The sequence below is a fragment of the Lactuca saligna genome, chromosome 8, assembly GCF_052625555.1.
Source record: "Lactuca saligna cultivar CGN05327 chromosome 8, ASM5262555v1, whole genome shotgun sequence".
Classification (NCBI taxonomy): domain Eukaryota; kingdom Viridiplantae; phylum Streptophyta; class Magnoliopsida; order Asterales; family Asteraceae; genus Lactuca; species Lactuca saligna.
The window spans coordinates 154,470,453-154,490,031 of NC_136424.1; the positions used below are offsets into that span (position 1 = coordinate 154,470,453).

General features: G+C 40.7%; 1 protein-coding gene across 1 annotated transcript; it reads right to left on the reverse strand.

Moving 5' to 3' along the window:
* Nucleotides 1-5,996: 5,996 nt before the first annotated feature.
* Nucleotides 5,997-6,413, reverse strand: LOC145010203 (uncharacterized). The gene has a single exon (XM_078968773.1). It carries the CDS (start codon nucleotides 6,411-6,413, stop codon nucleotides 5,997-5,999), a length of 417 nt encoding a protein of 138 aa, XP_078824899.1.
* Between the last annotated feature and the right edge of the window lie 13,166 nt (nucleotides 6,414-19,579).

Here is a 19,579-nt window from a genome sequence, read left to right on the forward strand (position 1 = left end):
CCTCACCTCAAAAAATCGGGGTGCGCCATCTCTACCCATACAACAGCTCGAAAGGCGGGGCGCCAATGCTGGAATGATATTTGTTGTTGTAGGCGAACTCTGCAAGGGGTAGGTGGAAATCCCAGCTCCCACCGAAGTCAATGACACACGTCCTCAACATGTCCTCGAGGGTCTGTATGGTCCACTCACTCTGACCGTCGTTCTGCGGATGATATGCTGTGCTAAAATGTAGTCGCGTGCCCAGTTCCTCGTGGAACTTCTGCCATAATCGGGAGGTAAACCTAACATCTCCATCGGAGAAAATAGAGACCGAAAGCCTGTGGCGAGCGACGATCTCGCGGACATACACGTCGACCAACGTCTTGACGGATAAACTCTCCCGTATAGCCAAGAAATAGGCACTCTTGGTCAATCGATCCACGATGACCCATATAGCATCAAACCCTTTCGTCGTCCTTGGCAGCCTGGTAATGAAGCCCATCGTGATATGTTCCCATTTCCACATGGGAATCTCCAGGGGCTAGAGCGTACCATGTGGCCTCTGATGCTCGGCCTTGACCATCCTACAGGTCAAGCACCTCTCGATGTACCAAGCGATTTCTTGCTTCATGCACGACCACTAGTAACTCAAATTCAAATCCTGGTACATCTGGGTGGCCCTTGGTGAAATAGAGAAGTGAGACTTGTGAGCCTGCTCCATCACTGTCTATCTGACCCCACCAGACATCGATACCCATACCAGACCGCATCAGGTCAATAATCCCCGGTTATCTTACACAAAACGGGTGGTCTCACCCCTGATCCTCTCCAACTTCCAGTTCTTTGGTCGCATGCCCTCAACATGAGCATCTCTGATCAAACTCACAAGAGGAGAATCCACCGCTATCCTCATACATATTGTTGGGGCGGAAGACTCAGCTGACTTGCGGATCAAAGCGTCCGCCACCGCATTCGCTTTACCGGGGTGGTAAAGGATCTCGAAATCATAGTCCTTGACTAGATCCAGCCACCTGCACTGCCTCATATTCACTTTCGGCTGATCCATGATATGTCTCAGGCTCTTGTGATCCGTGTATATGGTACAACGGACCCTATAAAAGTAATGTCTCCAAATCTTCAAAGCAAATACCATCGCTCCCAGCTCCAAATCATGTGTAGGGTATCTCGCCTCATGCAGATTCAGTTGTTGCGAATAATTTCTTTCGGAAATTAGTTTTATTGTTTTAAGAGGCGATTAGTGTTTTTGCGCAAATAGATTATTACATCGATGCATTTAGAACGAAGCATTATTTTCGATACAAAAGGATTATATGATAAAACATGGAATTTTAATACCTATCTATTTTCATTTTATATTTTGTATTTTCCAATAATAGTTTTGTGCAAATAATTAAATTTTCATAAATGTTTATTTAAGGAAACAAAATTCATATTTTTTCCTTAAGTTAAATATGTTGAGTGATTTCATTAAGTGATGCTCATCTAACAAGATTTGAAATATTTAGTCTCCACCCAATCTTATATCTTATAAGTGACGTTGATCATCTAAGGCTAATGGTAGTGGAGGTGTTAAGAAGCCTCGCTAAAAGCGCTATGCCCAAATGCACACCACCCCCTAGCACTCAATAGGGAAGATGCTAAGAACAATTCGTCAAAATTTTAAAGAGAGAGAGAAAGAGAGAGCTTGTATCTGATTGGTGGAAATTCATTCAAGGAAATGAGGTCAAGGTAACGACTTGATACCTTGAAATGATGCTAGCTGAGGTAGATTTCAGATCCACACATGTTCCTTGTTGCTAGCTACTTGATCTTCAAGCTCCTCTCACTAAGATCCACCTTCCAAAGCTTAACACACACAAAAATGGAGCACACACACGGATTAGGGTTTGTTGGACTATCAAGAGGCTGTAAGGGGGGCTAAGGGAGGCTAATGACCCTTTAAATAGGGTGCAAAACCCCAAAAATTAAGGTTTCATCCTCCAGCTCCTACTCGTCAAGTTCTATCTTTGACTCGGCGAGTAGGTCACTTAAACATGTGGCCCAATCCGCTGCTACTCGACGAGTTAGGGCATCCAACTCGTCGAGTAGACCTTGAAATTATGAAATTTAAAGCCATAAAATTAATACCTGAGAATTGGGGCGTTACAATTCTCCCGCACTTGAACTAGACTTCGTCCTCAAAGTTTGTCGTGGTGAACAATTTTGGATACTGCTCCCGCATCTCTACCTCCATCTCCCACGTCCACTCAGACCCTCTTCGGTGCTCCCACTGTACCTTTACCAAAGGTATCTCCTTGTTCCGCATAACCTTCACCTTCCTCTCAAGTATGGCTACGGGCCTCTCCACGTAATTCAGTCACTCACCGACCTGAATATCATCAAACGACCTGATCCATAACGCACTTTCACAATTGCAAAACGTGAAAAGTGTGGTGGATCTGACTGAGCTTCTCCGGTACCTCTAGTCTATAAGCCACCTTGCCAACCCTGGAAATGATCCTGAACGACCCAATATATCGGGGTCCCAATTTCCCCCTCTTATTGAAGCGAATCACACCCTTCTAGGGCGAGACCTTCAGGAGTACCATGTCACCAACCTGGAACTCTAACTCAGATCGGTGTCTATCGGCATAACTCTTCTGCCGACTCTGAGCGGTCTGTAGTCGCTACCTAATCTGCTAAATCTTCTCGGTAGTCAACAAGACTACCTCCATCCGTCCCAACACCCTATGTCCGACCTCACCTCAACAAACCGGGGTGCGACATGTCCACCCATATAACAGCTCGAAAGGCGGGGCGCCAATGTTGGAATGATAGTTGTTGTTGTAGGCGAACTCTGCAAGGGGTAGGCGGGAATCCCAGCTCCTATCAAAGTCAATGACACATGCCCTCAACATGTCCTGGAGAGTCTGTATGGTCCGCTCGCTCTGACCATCGGTCTGCGGATGATATGCTGTGATAAAATGCAGTCGCATGCCCAGTTCCTCGTGGAACTTCTGCCAGAATCGGGAGGTAAACCTAACATCTCGATCGGAGACAATCGAGACCGGAACCCCGTGGCGAGCGACTATCTCGCGGACATACATGTTGGCCAACGTCTCGACGGATAAACTCTCCCGTATAGCCAAGAAATAGGCACTCTTGGTCAATCGATCCACGATGACCCATATAGCATCAAACCCTTTCGTCGTCCTCGGCAGCTTGGTAATGAAGTGCATCGTGATCTGTTCCCATTTCCACATGAGAATCTCCAGGGGCTGCAGCGTAGCATGCGACTTCTGATGCTCGGCCTTGACCATCCTACAAGTCAAGCACCTCTCGATGTACCAAGCGATTTCTCGCTTCATGCACGGCCACCAGTAACTCAAACTCAAATCCCGGTACATCTTGGTGGCCCTCGGGTGAATAGAGAAGTGAGACTTGTGAGCCTCCTCCATCACTGTCTGTCTGAACCCACCAGACATCGGAACCCATACCCGACCGCATTAGGTCAATAATCCCCGTCTATCCTGCACAAACCGGGTGTTCTCACCCCTGATCCTCTCTAGCTTCCAGTTCTCTAGTCACATGCCCTCAACATGAGCATCTCTGATCAAACTCACAAGAAGAGAATCCACCGCTATCCTCATACATATCGCTGGGGCGGAAGACCCAGCTGAATTACAGCTCAAAGCTTCCGCCACCGCATTCGCTTTAACGGGGTGGTAAAGGATCTCGCAATCGTAGTCCTTGACTAGATCCAGCCACATATGTTGCCTCATATTCAGGTTCGGCTGATCCATGATGTGTCTCAAGCTCTTGTGATCCGTGTATATGGTACAACGGACCCCATAGAGGTAATGTCTCCAAATCTTCAGAGCGAATACCATCACTCCCAGCTCTAAATCATGTGTAGGGTATCTCGTCTCTTGCGGCTTCAGTTGTCGTGATGCGTAGGCTATGACCCGTCCTCTCTGCATGAGGACCGCCCCCAAACCTATGATGGATGCATCATAGAGCACCACAAAATCGTCGACTCCCTCTGGAAGAATGAATATTGGAGCCTCGCATAACCGCTATCGGAGGGTCTCAAATGCCCTCTGCTGCTCAGGGCCCCACGGGAAATCCACCCCCTTCCTTGTGAGATGAGTAGGGGTACTTCAATCTTGGAGAAATCCCGTATGAATCTCCGGTAGTACCCTGACAATCCTAGAAAACTCCTGACATCCGAAGGAGATCTCGGCACCTCCCACTGCATGACTACCTCGATTTTGGCCGGGTCGACCAAAATCCCCTCCTGGTTAACGAGATGTCCGAGGAACTGGACCTCTCATAACCAAAACTCACACTTTAAGAACTTGGCATGCAACTGTTCCCATCTCATAACTCCTAATAACTCCCTGAGGTGCTCCTCGTGCTACTCTCGGGTCTTGGAATATACCAAGATATAATCAATAAACACGATGACCAAGCGTTCAAGCATCGGTCTGCAAACTTGATTCATCAGGTCCATAAATATTCTTGGCGTGTTGGTGAGCCCAAACGGCATCACCATGAACTCGTAATATCCATAACGAGTCTGAAATGCGACCTTCTCCACGTCCTCCTCTTTGACCTGGACCGACCTCAAGTCTATCTTGGAAAACCAAGATGCACCCTGTAACTGATCAAAGAGATCATCTATCCTCGGGAGTGGATAACGGCTCTTCACCGTCAACTTGTTAACCTCTCTATAATCAATGCACATCTGGTGCGAACTGTCCTTCTTCCTGACGAAGATGATCGGTGCTCCCCATGGAGAAGTGCTCGGTCGAATGAACTGCTTGACCAATAGTTCCTGCAGTTGTGATGATAGTTCCTACATCTCAAGTGGCGCCAGTCGGTAAGGCACTTTGGTGATAGGGGCCGCACCCGGCACCAGGTCGATCCGAAACTCGACCTGCCACTCCGGAGGTATCCTTGGTAACTCCTACGGGAACACGTCAGCAAACTCTCTAACCACTAGAACCTCTGAAACTGGAGTCTGATCCCTAACCCGCGTATCCCCCAAATACGCTAGATAACCCACACACTCATACTGAATATACTGCCGAGCCATGGCAGCTGAAGAAAACCCTGATCCCATTCTGGTTCCCTCGCCATATACAATCAATTCTCCCCCACTTGGTTTTTGAACTACCACCCACTGACCCTCGCAATCTATCATGGCACCGAATCTACTAAGCCAATCCATCCCCACAATCACGCATACCTCCCCCATGGGAATCGGAATCAAGTTTATCAGGAAGGACACCCCGAAGATCTCCAACTCACATCCTCGGTAGACCGAAGAAGCAGAAACCCCGTGTTCGTTGGCGATAGAGACTCGAAACGGACTCTCTTGCTCGCCTACTGGCACATTAAACTCCCTACTAAATGTATGTGATACGAACGACTGAATCGCCCCCGAGTCAAATAAAACCAATGCAGGAAAGGACTTCACTAAAAAGGTACCTAATCACAAGTACAATATATAAGCATCAAACATATATAATAAATGAGATAAAGGATAGAAATATACCAGCAACCACATCCGATGTTGCCCTGACCTCCTCGGCTGTAAGCTGGAAGGCACGCCTCTGAGCCTTCGGAGGCTCCGCTCTAACTGGCCTTACATCCATAATCCTCAATGTAGCCGACGCTGGAGCCTGTGCCGGCTTGGTGGCTAGTAAAGGACACTAGGCCTTTATATGGCCCACCTACTCACAATGATAACAAAGTTTGACTCCGGGAGTTGGAGTCTACTACCTGCAATCCCTGGCCAGATGGCCTTGCTTTCCACATCGGTGACACCCACTCCCTGATCGGCACGTCCCTGAATGAGCCTATCCGCAATTCTTACAAGTGCGGCCTGGCTATCCCGCAGTCCTGGTATCAGTGGTCTTAGACCGCTTTGGTGCCAGCTATGACTGTGTCGGGGCCTGTCGCTGCTCCCTAAATTGCAGCTCAATCTCCAACTCGCGCCGCCTAGCGGCCTCCTATAAGTCCAACATTGTATCACATCGTTGAGTGGAAACAAACTGATGGATGTCAGTCTTGAGCATGCTCAGATAACGTGTCATATGATCCTGCTCCGTGGCAAACTCCAGGCAAAACATCGCCCTCTTAGTAAACATGCGCGTGATCTCCTTCACCGACTCCGTCCCTTGTTTCAGGTCTGAGAACTCCTGCGACAACTGCTTGTGCTCGACCCGTGGAATGTAGTGAGCACGGAACAAATCCCTGAACTTCTCCCAAGTAACAGCAGCTCTTTGGTCATCTGTATATGACCCAGTCACTAGCCTCCACCAGTCCTTTGCCCCAATTCGTAACAAGTTCAGGGCACACCTGACCTTTTGGTCAGTAGGAAATGAACACGTGAAGGAACATCCTTCCACGTCAGAAAGCCACCTCATGGCTACGATAGGATCTTGAGTACCATCGAAAGTCGGGGGCTTCGTGTTATCGAAGTCTCCATAGTAAAAAAACTCGGCCAGCTCCTCCCCATGTTGCTGTTACAACCGAGGTAGTTGCAGTGACAGCTGTCTTAGCAAGGGTTGCATATTTGTCATCAAAGTACTCCATCATAGCGAACTTGATAGTCCCAAACAACTCTGGCATATGACCCCGGACAATCTCGATCACCTGCTTGCAGATGATCTCCCTGACACGATCCTCTGTCAACACTGGCCCCTCCTGGCCGATAATCTCAGGCGCTGCGGGGGCCTTCTGATCGCCCTATCTTGTTCCCGATCTCGATCCAGTCATAAAACGCCTCGTAACCACCATACTGAAAATATAACATGAAGATATCAGACAATTCGTATAAATAACTGGGAACCAACTCCCTACTAAACCTAGGGGTTGTGAGTTCCTTGCTATGCGTATGGGTCATGTGCTTTCAGTAGTACGGGCCCATACTACCTTCCACACCTACCCATATTTGTCTCAAGTATCACCACAACACCCTAACAATATACATACACGTGGTGGTCGCTCAACATCACTCCTAGAGGAAGGCTAACTGTCTCACAACCGACCTATCGGCCTCACACAACCCACCCATCCATGAAACTTCCACCAACCCTACAACACTAGTGTATGCTAACCATACATAATGTTGTACCCTATATAATTTCGAATATCAGCTCCTACCCTAAGCCCCCAATCAAACAAGAACAGAACATAAGGCCAAATCAAAAATTCTTGGGCTATAAGATCTTAATTATGTATAACCGTGATGCATACACTAAGCAACTACAGTAATGATGTCAATCTCATATAAAGGAAACCCTAGGCTAGCAGGCATCATGTAATCAAGCAATTCTATCATGCAATTCCTGAAGATCCCTAGCTTAGTACTAGCATGTTGTTCTAACATATCACATAATCAAATAACTATATGGTATTTTGGGGTTTACTTACTGGCTCCGGTTGATTGTACACCCTGCATCCTCCTTTAATTATTTTGGAAACCATTTTGAAAATCTTTCCTTGATTTGAGACTGGATTCACACAAATGTTCCTCCAATTCACTCAAACCAAGGCTCTGATACCAACTTATAACACCCATAAAAATCATGTCAAATTTAAACTTTTAAGAACATTTCAAAACCATTAACCATTACAAAATTGTTTTCAAAATTTATAATATCAGTGTCTCCCAGAAACAAAGTCATAAAAAGTGAGGAGTTGTACGATCACGCCTTTTCCTTGTTGTAATCCTCTGATGTACCGGAGACAATAAACTGAAACTATATGCCCAAAAGCTTTGGAGTACCCACATACTATGAGTCCAATCATCCTCGGGATGGAATACTCACGGCCCACAACCAACATGTTAGAATGCCTAGGTCTACTGACTTTCGCACAAAGCAGATAAGCCTCAATCGCCAAACAAACATGTGCACATATAACAAATAATCACATAACAGTCTATAGACAAACAAACTGATCTAACAGATCATACCCAGTGTTGTAAAACTCACCGAGTCGACCGATTACTCCTCCGATTACTCGCTACTCTGCCCATTACCGAGGCGAGTTACAAAATCCCGAGTACTCCCCGATCGGCCCCTTACTGACATGACCAGTGTTGTAAAACTCGATCAACTTGATGATTAATATGTATAATATACTTAATGAGTTATTATTTAATACACACACATGTGATTATTACTACATATATATCTTAAATCTTTAGTAATTATTCATGAAGTGAGACCATTATGTGTTTTTCAGTTATTGTGTATTCACATGTATCTAATTTTGTTATATATTTCAATCACCTTAGGATTTTAACTTATGATTTTGACATATATAATTTCCCTAAATATATTTCTACATGAATTATAAAATCCGGGTACTCCCCGAGTACTCCCAGGTACTCCCGAGTACTCGCTACTCGGTAGTCGGCCGAGCAGGTACCGAGTAACGAGTTCTACAACCTTGATCATACCACATAACACATAATACCATCCTATCTACCAGGTTACTGATCTAACAGATCATACCACATACCACATAATACCATCCTATTTACCAGGATACCGATCTAACAGGTCATACTGGCATAACATATCAAGATTAAAATCTAAAGGGCCAACCTTGGTGCCTTAGACCCTTGAGTATAGTGAGGATAACTCACCTCTCAACCTTCGACTCAAAAGATAAGCTCAAACTCTCGGATCACCATCACAAACTCCACCACCTATATTCATCATAGAACCATACTCATAAATTACCAATTTCCCAAAATGCCCCAGAAGTCAATTAGTCAACCCTTGGTTAAAGTCAAAGTGAACGGTCAAGGTCAATAGTCCATGTTGACCCGACTCGTCGAGTCCTTCCAGAACTCGAGTAGTCGTGAAATCCCCCCACTAACTCGTCGAGTTTCCTTACAACTCGTCGAGTTCATGTGTGTCCAAATGCCGGGAAAACCCTAGTTGACTCGCCGAGTCACCCCATTGACTCGCCGAGTACATGTAGAAGTCCTTGCACGACATTCTTCATCGGAATCGCCGAGTTGACCATGCAACTCACTGAGTCCCTTAATCCCTTTATCCATTCAGATGCTTTTTAAGCCATTTAAGGTTCCATATTGCAGATCCAGTTTCCCAAGGCATGGTTATCACGTAAAGTTTCAAACTTTATGTGCATGTAAGGCTCTAAAGACTTATAATGTCAAATCCAAGCTTATCATGGAGTTTTACACCTAAGGAGAGGTTCACACTTGCTAAAACTGGAAGCTTTATGGACTTAGAGACCAAAGAGAGTTCAGATCTGAAGTTGCTGTTGGATTAGTGTCTAAGCCCGTAACTATATTTGGTAAGTATTTGACCCGGTTGTGCATGGTCCTTTTGGGTTACCTTCACCAAAGCAACAAGATAGGATGATTTATGAACAAAGAGGTTATTATGATTTATTAATATGTTATCTGAATAATGTATTAAAGAAGAAATCATATAGTTTATTTAATATTAGACAAGAATTAATTAAGAATGAATTCTATGGTTAAAAGAGATTAATTAAATAAAAGGGACAAGAACTATCAATTGTGTGATAGTTGATTTGGGCTGAGAATCCTTTGGAATTATGGGGTGGATAAAATTGAGAGTCGGAGCCCATCTAATTTCGTCTAAGGCCTTTATTTTCGAAGGTTCTTTGGACTGCTTAAGGTTTAAGCTATCCAATTAGGGTTTTGACTGAAACCCTAGTAGCACAAGTATAAATAGACCCCTAAGGCTTCAGAAATCAACTAACCCTACATCTAAGAGTACCAGAGCCGATTTCTATAGCTTCCAACCTCTCTCCAAGATCATCCTCTTGCTTGTGGTGTTTGTAAGCCATTAGAGGAGTGACATTTGTGACTCTAAGCTCCAAGGACAAGAAGATTCAAGATTTCAAGAAGAGGTAATCATCTAGATCTATTTTGTTATGTTAATTTCGAACTATATACACTAAATCTAGGGTTTGCAAGTCTTGGATGAATAACATGTACAATAGAGAAGCCTAGATCCAAGCCTAGATCTATTTTGTGTAAAACCCATTACTGGTATCAGAGCCTTGATTGGCTTCTTGATTGGCTTCTATTCTACTTGATGCTTTGTGTTTCATTGTTGCTTAACAATCAAGTTTTTGGGTCATCTGCCTAACGGACTCGGCGAGTCCCAATGTGGACTCAATGAGTAGGATGAACTCGGTGAGTCCATAAGGCGACTCAGCGAGGCGGAGCGTCGGACAGAGGGATTTTCAGGATTTCTTGCTGTTTTGCTCAAGGATAATTGCCAAAATCGTTTTTAACTAATAAAATCCGAATTTTTATTGTTATTATATGTTTATCCTTTCCAAAACAATAGATAATTACCATGTATTTGAATAATAAATTCCTTATATGATAATATTTGATTATTTAAATTATTTGATGAATTATCTTGTGAATAAAATTGATTAGGTCAAATCTAGATAATCATTAAATTAATTGTTTAATTTTAAATTATTTGCTATTTAATCCTTTGTGTCTTGAAAAGTTCAAAACTTGCCCTCAAGTTTTGAAATATAAATTTTTGATTAAAAGTTTAATTTGAACTATTTAAATTTCAAACCCTAGAATTTTACAAGTTTAAAATTCAACCTTATACTTTATAATATTATAAGATATATATATATATATATATATATATATATATATATATATATATATATATATATATATATGTATAACTTAAATGCTAGTCTTACCGTTAGTAGGCCTCATTCACGAAGTCGATCTATAAGGGGGGGTATAAGGTTTATGGCCTATAAAATGGCCGTTTAATGGGTGTCCACTCTCACCCACCGCTTCCTTGATTGGTGAAGGGTCGTTAGCCGATAGGGTAGGATAGGGCAACCCTTTCCTCATTAATAAGTATAATGAATTATAAAAGTAACTAAACGTTTTTCAAAATTCCCAATCTTAGTTACTTTAGGAAAAAGTGAAATTGATGCAATTCCATGAAATTACCCTTTGTACCCTTGCTAAGACGTTAGTGGAGCGTGTGTGGTTAACCGACACACTAATTGGGCTCTAAGAAAAGGTCGCAAAGGGTGACTCATTGTTTGTCATAGTTCGATGGAGCGTGTGTGGATAACCGGCATATCGAATAGGTGACTGTAACAATGAGGGCACCATGTACGTTTGCATGGTTATACACACCCACCTTGTGATCCTCGGCATCCCAATCACAAATTAGAAGGGCATATCAAAATTTAAACGTGCCATTGAATAGTTCAATGAGTTTCAAAAAATCTAGGAGTTTTCAATACATTTAAAACTTAATCTCTTTTCGTTTTTCATGGTGGAGAATTAGTGAATCGTCATTCACATACCTTCAAATTATTTGCATGTTAGATTACGACATCCCTCTTCTAATTTGTAAATAATGTTGTTGGATCCTAGCCCTAATTTCTCATTTGGGTGTTTAATTGGGGATTCATTTCTAATCAAACTTTGCCTCTTTTCTATTTCAGATGTCGAACGTCAACAAAAAGGCTTCCGGCTCGAATTCCTCTGGCTCGTTCTCACTCATGAAATTGTGTGGGAGAGTGATATTTGGCGGGTCCAATTTCAATGATTGGATCCGAAACATCCAAATGGTCACTCATTATGAAAACAAAGAGTATGTCCTTAATGAAAAGCTGAAGGAAATCAACCTAAACATGGCCACTGCTGAAGAGATCACTGCCTTTGAGGCTCATGAGTGTGATGCTACGAAGGTCAATTGCATCATGCTAGCGACTATGACTGCAGAACTCCAGAAGTCCTATGAGGACATCTATCCCTATGAAATGCATCAAGACTTGCTAGACCAGTACCACAAAGCGCTAGGCAAGAAAGGTAAGAGATCATCACTTCGATGATCACTGCCAAAATGAGTAATGGAGAGTCCCTTACTACACATCTGCAAAAGATGTAGAGATATGTTGATCGCCTGCTGAAGTTAAATGTTAACTTTGATGAAGAGCTGGAAATCGACATCATCCTTCACTCCTTGCCTCCATGATACAACCAGTTCTGCATGACCTACCACATGAATAAGGAAGAGGTCACTTTGAGCAAGCTTCAAGGCTTGTTAAGGACTGCTGAGAGCAATCTCAACGATAAGTCTGTTGCATCAACTCCTGCTCCCGCTGCTGCCCCTGTCTTGGCAATAGGGAAAGGGAAGGGTAAGAAGAGGAAGGCTCCCTCAAAGAGCAACCACAAGGGAAAGTCCCAAGATGGTACTTCTTCTAGTGGAACCAAGGCTGGTTCTGCTAAACCCAACTCCAACCCCAAGGAGGCAGAGTGCCATAACTGCCACAAGATGGGGCATTGGAAAAGAAGTTGCCCAGAATATCTGCAAATTATCAAGGATGGGAAGATCAAGTCATCCTTCACAGTTATCTACATTATTAAATCTAATGAATCATCACATGTATTTCTTGGGTTCTTGATACAGGATGTGGTTGTGACAACCCGAAACTTTTTCCGTTTCCATTACACGTTTTTCGTTAATGAAATTTCATACCCGTTAACCTTTTTCGTCAAAATTTTGGTTTAATAAAATAATCTAGTTATGTTTAATTAAATTATTTTGCAAGTTGGAACCAAAAATCACGCGGAAACCCGAAAACCTCGAAAATCAACATTTTGGTCTAAGAATGGGATTACGACCGTAAACCTGTTTTCGATCAGTGACGAGTGGACCCCATTTTTCGCCCTATAAATACGATACCCCCACTCTCTTTAGAACATTTTCTGGCCACATTCTCACCTCTTCTCTCTCTAAGTTCTTCAACCGTAAACTCACAAAAACGCTTTTAGACTTCGGAAATCATCGAGAAACCACATTTGGAGTCATTTTGGAACGTCTGGAATCACTCCTCACATCGAAGTTAGCATCCAAACCTCGTTTTCCGAGTTTATGGTCCGGGCTTCAAAGACCGTAAACTCTATTCTTGAGTTCACGGCCGTAAACTCGGCCATCTGCAGAAACCGTAAACTCGTGTTCTTAGGCCGTAAACTCATCTTCAGAAACCGTAAACTTGTGTTTTAAGACTGTAAACTCATTCCTTCGATTCAAGTCAGTCTCGGTAACATTCCTCAACCAAATTCAAGTGTTTTTCCGACACTTTATCTAACAAAATTGCTAATTTAGATACATATACGCATTTATTTGATAATAGGTTTTCGTTAAGTGTCGCGTGCAACAACTCGGGAACCTTCTTTTCAGTCAAAAACTCCACAAAACAACTGTGAGTTCATACCCCTACATTTTCCGTGTTTGTAATGTTTTCAGGGGGGGATACAAGCCAAATTCAAAGTATTTTATTAAGTTTTAAACTTATTAATGCAGTCCAACGATTTCCACGTTTAATAACATATTCGGATATTTTATCTCTTTTTGTAATATCTTGAGCATAAGGGAAACTACTATTTTGGAAATCTAACTTCATAGTTTTCAGAAAGGTTTTTACAAAGCAACTCTACATCAACTCTAATAAACTATAATGGGTATAGTTTGGGATAACCCTCTAGGCAGTCTCTACTTAATCAAAATCCATAAATGAATATATATAAACTATGGCAGATTTAGTTTATGTTATATGTTTTCTCAAAAGTATAAAGTACATTTATTCATGGATAATTACCGTTTTATATTGATTTCTCGCTAGTAAACTAGATTATACAGAATTGTGAGGCGCTACTTCAATATTGTACCCTTAGGTGTATAGTGATAAATCCTTTTAGTATAACCAGAGTCTCCTGGAGGGAGAGCGTGAGATTTGTGAATAGATCTATTCGGGACTGACAATCTCACACCTAAACTGCTAGCTACAGTTAGGCGGGCACGCCTGGGGTGAACAAATCTCATTTATCTTAACGCCTGAAGAATGTTATAAAGGTCTGTTGGTCATATCAAGTATGGTTATACGACTCGCAAATAAGTATAAACTAACTTTGTTTATAGACTCTCTTCTTCATTTGTTTTATTTTAAGTAATAAAACTACTTTTATATATGCTATTAGTAATCAAGTACTTCTAAACTGGCATCTCTACTTCTAGGACGAATAACATGTTTTCTAAAACTGATGGTTTATTTTCTACTATTAGACATTCTTTCAAACATGCTTTTCATTAGAAAATATAGGATTTTCTTGAGGAACACTTTTCAAAAGAATCAAAAAACATTTTTCACCAAAACCAAATGTTTATGAACTCACCAGCTTTATGATGACTTTCAAACTGCTTGTATTCTCAGGGAATTAGTAGACAGGTACTGTGACATCCCCAATTTCACGGCTAGAAAAAACCGGTTTGTTTATGCTTTGTTTTATAAAATCAGAGTAAATACTTTTGATTTAAAAGAGTTTCTGAATTTGTTCCCAAAACAAAATATGATAAAATTTATCAAAACGTTTCTCAAAGAGAACGTATTTTCATTAAATAATAAAACCTCGGGATGTCATGTTCCGATACAGACCAAAAGCATAAACAGTATAAAATAGACCTTATAACAGTTATTTATAACTACTTATCTATATTCCAAAATCTCTCATCAAGTCCACCAACTTATACTCTTGTGTCATTACCTGTAATGCAAAGAAAACTGAGTGGGTCAGGCTTGGGAGCCTGGTGAACATATAGGGTTTTCAACCCACAATATTATATCATATATATATATATATATATATATATATATATATATATATATATATATATATATATATATATATATATATATAATCATCAAACAATCAACCCAATAACCCATCCCCATTCTCTTCTTTATTTCTTAAGGTTTTACCCTAACAATAAACTATCTTTCATTCATTCATTCCTGAGGATTTACCTAAGGAATTGGCACGAAGTCCATTGCTGCCAAAGTTTATCTATCAGGTACTAAGTCCATAGTTACCAACATTTATCTCTCAGGTACTAAATCCATAGCTATCAGGCGCTAACTCAATAGTCACCAAGGTTCACTTAACAGTAGACGCTAACTCCATAGTCACCAAGGTTTATACAATAGGCGCTAACTCGATAGTCACCAAGGTTTATCTAACAGTAGGCGCTAACTCCATAGTCACCAAGGTTTATACAATAGGCGCTAACTCCATAGTCGCCAAGGCTTATACAATAGGTGCTAACTCCATAGTCACCAAGGTTTATCTAACAGTAGGCGCTAACTCCATAGTCACCAAAGTTTATACACTAGGCGCTAACTCCATAGTCACCAAGGTTTATCTAACAGTAGGCGCTAACTCCATAGTCACCAAGGTTTATACAATAGGCGCTAACTCCATAGTCACCAAGGTTTATCTAACAGTAGGCGCTAACTCCATAGTCACCAAGGTTTATATAATAGGCGCTAACTCCATAGTCACCAACTATCCCATCTACCCATGTTCTACCCAACATTTTCGTAGATACAATTACTTACATAGTTTAAATCATTTAACACCAGTATAAAACATCAATTTTATGCCCATCTCAAATAAACAAACAATATATAAACACATAGCACGTATTTCATAGCAAATAATTTGTATTTATGTGTTAGAAGAAAGTGATCACATACTCACCCAAAACATATACTTAATACATTCGAACAATACTTGTATTAAAATCGTGTTATGAAAGGGACTATACACTCACACATATAAACAACTTTATATTATACACATAGCAGGTATTTCATAGCAAATACTTAATATTTATGTGTAAGATGAAAGTGACCACACACTCACTTGATCAGAAGATGATCGGACAACACTACGGCTCTTCAAGTAGATATTCTTCGGTGAAACCGGGATCACTTCACACACCGGGTTTCTCGCGGACAGAGCTTCGGCTCGGAAACTCTTTTCTTCTGGGGATCTTCGGGCTTCGGTAGTTGCTTTGGGTCTCGGGGTTGATACCGGGGCTTCGGGATATTTCTTCCATGTAAATCGAGGTAAAACGGGAGAGAGAGAAGAGATAATAGCAACCCTAAACGGCTGGCCCTTCAAATCTATTTATAGGGAAAAATCTGCCCTTGCCACGTCGTAGCACCTTTTTCCACGTCGTGGGCTTGGTCGTCACTGCATGTGTCATCGCAAGTTGCACCTGGGGGACTCCCGGAGGTGTCAGAAGACTGGCCACATCGTGGCACTGCTTGCAACATCGTGGTATCTAACAATTTTGGGGTTTCGCGCCCCGAACTTCAGAAATTCATAACTTTCGCATACGAACTCCGTTTTCGACGTTCTTTATATCGACGTGAAGGTGAGATTATGCTCTACAAATCTCATTTAGAATCCATCGGCTAATTTTGACTATATTTTTAATATATTATAATTATATGACTTATATATTATTTTTAGTAGGCCGGGACAGGAAAACTCCGTTATAAACTCATAACTCCTTCGTTTGACGTCCGTTTTCGTCCGTCTTTCCGTCGTTGCACTACTATCGATAAGATATTCAATTCTCATTTAGATTGTTTTGGATAATTATCTCTCTAATGTAAATTCACTATTTACGTCGCGCTGTGTCATGTCGGTTCTATCGCGAAACTTCGACAGGTCATAACTTCTTCGTTATAACTCGGATTTTGACGGTGTCTATATATTCGGAAACCTCGTAACATAAACTACATCTTAGTTAAGATAAATGATTCTAAATATTCTTTCCCAAAAAAGTCATTTTTGATGCTTATTGTCTCTAAATTGACTAGCCCTGATCTATGGGCGTTACAATTATCTCCCCATTAGGATGATTACGTCCTGGGATCATCAATGAAATAGGATTCGTATAATGACTCCATAAGTTATCTCTCCATCTTAAGTAATAACCTTGATGCTCAATCCTACATCTACTCTTTGTACTGTTTTGGACTTTCAATCATAACCTTCGAGTTACAAAATAAGTCCTCATTTTAGACTCCTTCTTCTTCTTAGGATAAATACTTTCCTTTATATATTGTAACTGACCGATGGGTCGTGTCCTGATGAACTCTCATCATAGTCGGACTCAATTGATATGACCACTAGGGTCGGAATAACAACCATCTTACTAGTCATTACCGAAACAATGGTAATGACATACTTGAATAAAACAGAATCAATTACTAGCTTCTTGGTAACCTTGCGACTTCCCATGATCCAAGCGTGAGTCCTGTGCTTCCAGTAGTATAGATCTCTACTACCATTCACACATACTCATTCTCGTCCCAAGTATTGTCTCGCAATCCCCAAGTCCTAAAATCACCAAACAATTTAACACATAGGAATGTGTCCAATTAATCATAAAAATTTTCCTAGACTCTACTAGGACTTCTTCCATGCGTATCTTCTATCATCAATCATACTTCAACTCGCTTGATGATGGAAATTCTAGATTATGGGACATCTTCAAGAATTACACCAATCGTTCCATCATCCTACCAATCGAAGGTGTACTTCAGACGTCCCGTACTCCTCTAAACGTTCCGTTATTTTATCAAACATAAACTAAAGGCAAGACACCACTTATGTTATCTTCCGATAGGTGTCATTCACTATCATAAGCCTTTCATTTCCTCCATTTACTCAATTCTCTATGAGTCTTCGCCATAACGTTTTGTACATCCAAGAAAACGTTCGGTGTATCGGATGAGAATTTAAGATAAGAAAGCTTTATTTATGATAGATGTATAAATATCCTTATCACTCCAAAATGTTTACATGCTAGTTCTAATATCGTAGTCGTACGCTTAGAATCCTAAACACATAAGGTTTCCAGATCCGATCGGCAACATACCATAGATCCGAAAAAACAATATAATTTATGGAAAACACATAGCATTTAGCACATAAAAGCATTTTAGGCATCTTTCCTAAAATATACGAGTGCTCGTGTCTAAACTATGGTAGACACTCATCTCACAATCATCGCTTAGTGTTCTAAGTTTAAGTCTAGAAATCCTATAAATTCCTAGTTCGCTTAAACTAATGCTCTGATACCAACTGTGACATCCCTAATTTCACGGCCAGAAAAGGCCGGTTTGTTTATGCTTTGTTTTATAAAATCAGAGTAAATTCTTTTGATTAAAAAGAGTTGCGGAATTTCTTCCCAAAACAAAATATGATAAAATTTATCAAAACGTTTCTCAAAGAGAACGTATTTTCATTAAATAATAAAAACTCGAGATGTCATGTTCCGATACAGACCAAAAGCATAAACAATATAAAATAGACCTTACAACAATTATTTATAACTACTGATCTATATTCCAAAATGTCTCGTCAAGTCCACCAACTTATACTCTTGTGTCATTACCTGTAATGCAAAGAAAACTGAGTGGGTCAGGCTTGGGAGCCTGGTGAGCATATAGGGTTTTCAACCCACAATATTATATATATATATATATATATATATATAATCATCAAACAATGACCCCAATAACCCATCCCCATTATCTTCTTTATTTCTTAAGGTTTTACCCTATTGATAAACTATCCTTCATTCATTCATTCCTAAGAATTTACCTAAGGAATTGGCATGAAGTCCATTACTACCAATGCTTATCTATCAGGTACTAAGTCCATAGTTACCAACATTTATCTCTCACACTACTAGAAAAAAGGCCTTTTACGACGCTCATTGCGCGTCGTAAAACGCTCAGACGACGCGCAAATGCGCGTCAAGGAAGGCCCTGTCATAAAGAGAGATGACGCGCATTTACGACGCTCATTTATGACGTGCATTTACGACACGCGGTTATGACATGCAATGCGTATCAAGGAAGGCCCTGTCATAAATGAAGACGACACGCATTTGCGTGTCGTAACCTTACGACGCGCGTGTTTATGACATGCAATGCGTATCAAGGAAGCCCCTGTCAAGAAAGGCCATGTCATAAATGAAGATGACACACATTTTTGCGTATCATAATTTTAAATGTTCTAAAAAAATATATTTATATATTTATTAATTTTTGAATTAAATTTGCATTTAATGTCTCATAACAAGAAAATAAAATACCATATATAAAAAATACTATCCATTGCATAAAATTTTTTGTCATACAAATAACAAACTGTATTTTATATTCATACATATGATTACATTATTCATTAAAAAAACATATACATACATCTTCCCCTAAAATGTTATTACATGATGTTGGCCACTTCATTGATGGATCACCAAGAGGAAAAACAAAAACTAACCGAAATGTTCCATGATGTGCCGATACTCATGTCCTGTAACTTTAAATATTAAAGAAAGTAAAATACCTCCTAAAAATAAAAATGCACAAGAAACGACAACACATCATAATGAGAAATTACTAACATGAATTGGAAGAAGTACACTATAAATTTGTTTTACCAAGAGTGGCATGGACGATCAGGTGCTACAAAGTTTGTCCAAGCTGCCAAACAAAGACTGCATGCAAACCAAAACATACATACACTATAAATTTAATTACCATACAAATCATATTCATACATACGAGTTTGTTTTACCTTTTTTCCTCATATCTTTATCTTTTTTATTCTTATTAGCCATGGAGTGTTGGTGTTTTCTTTTCTCTCGTT

What these genes read in the sequence shown, in the direction of transcription:
- LOC145010203 (XM_078968773.1), bottom strand. Translation starts at nt 6,413, where the DNA reads ATGAGGTGGCTTTCTGACGTGGAAGGATGTTCCTTCACGTGTTCATTT.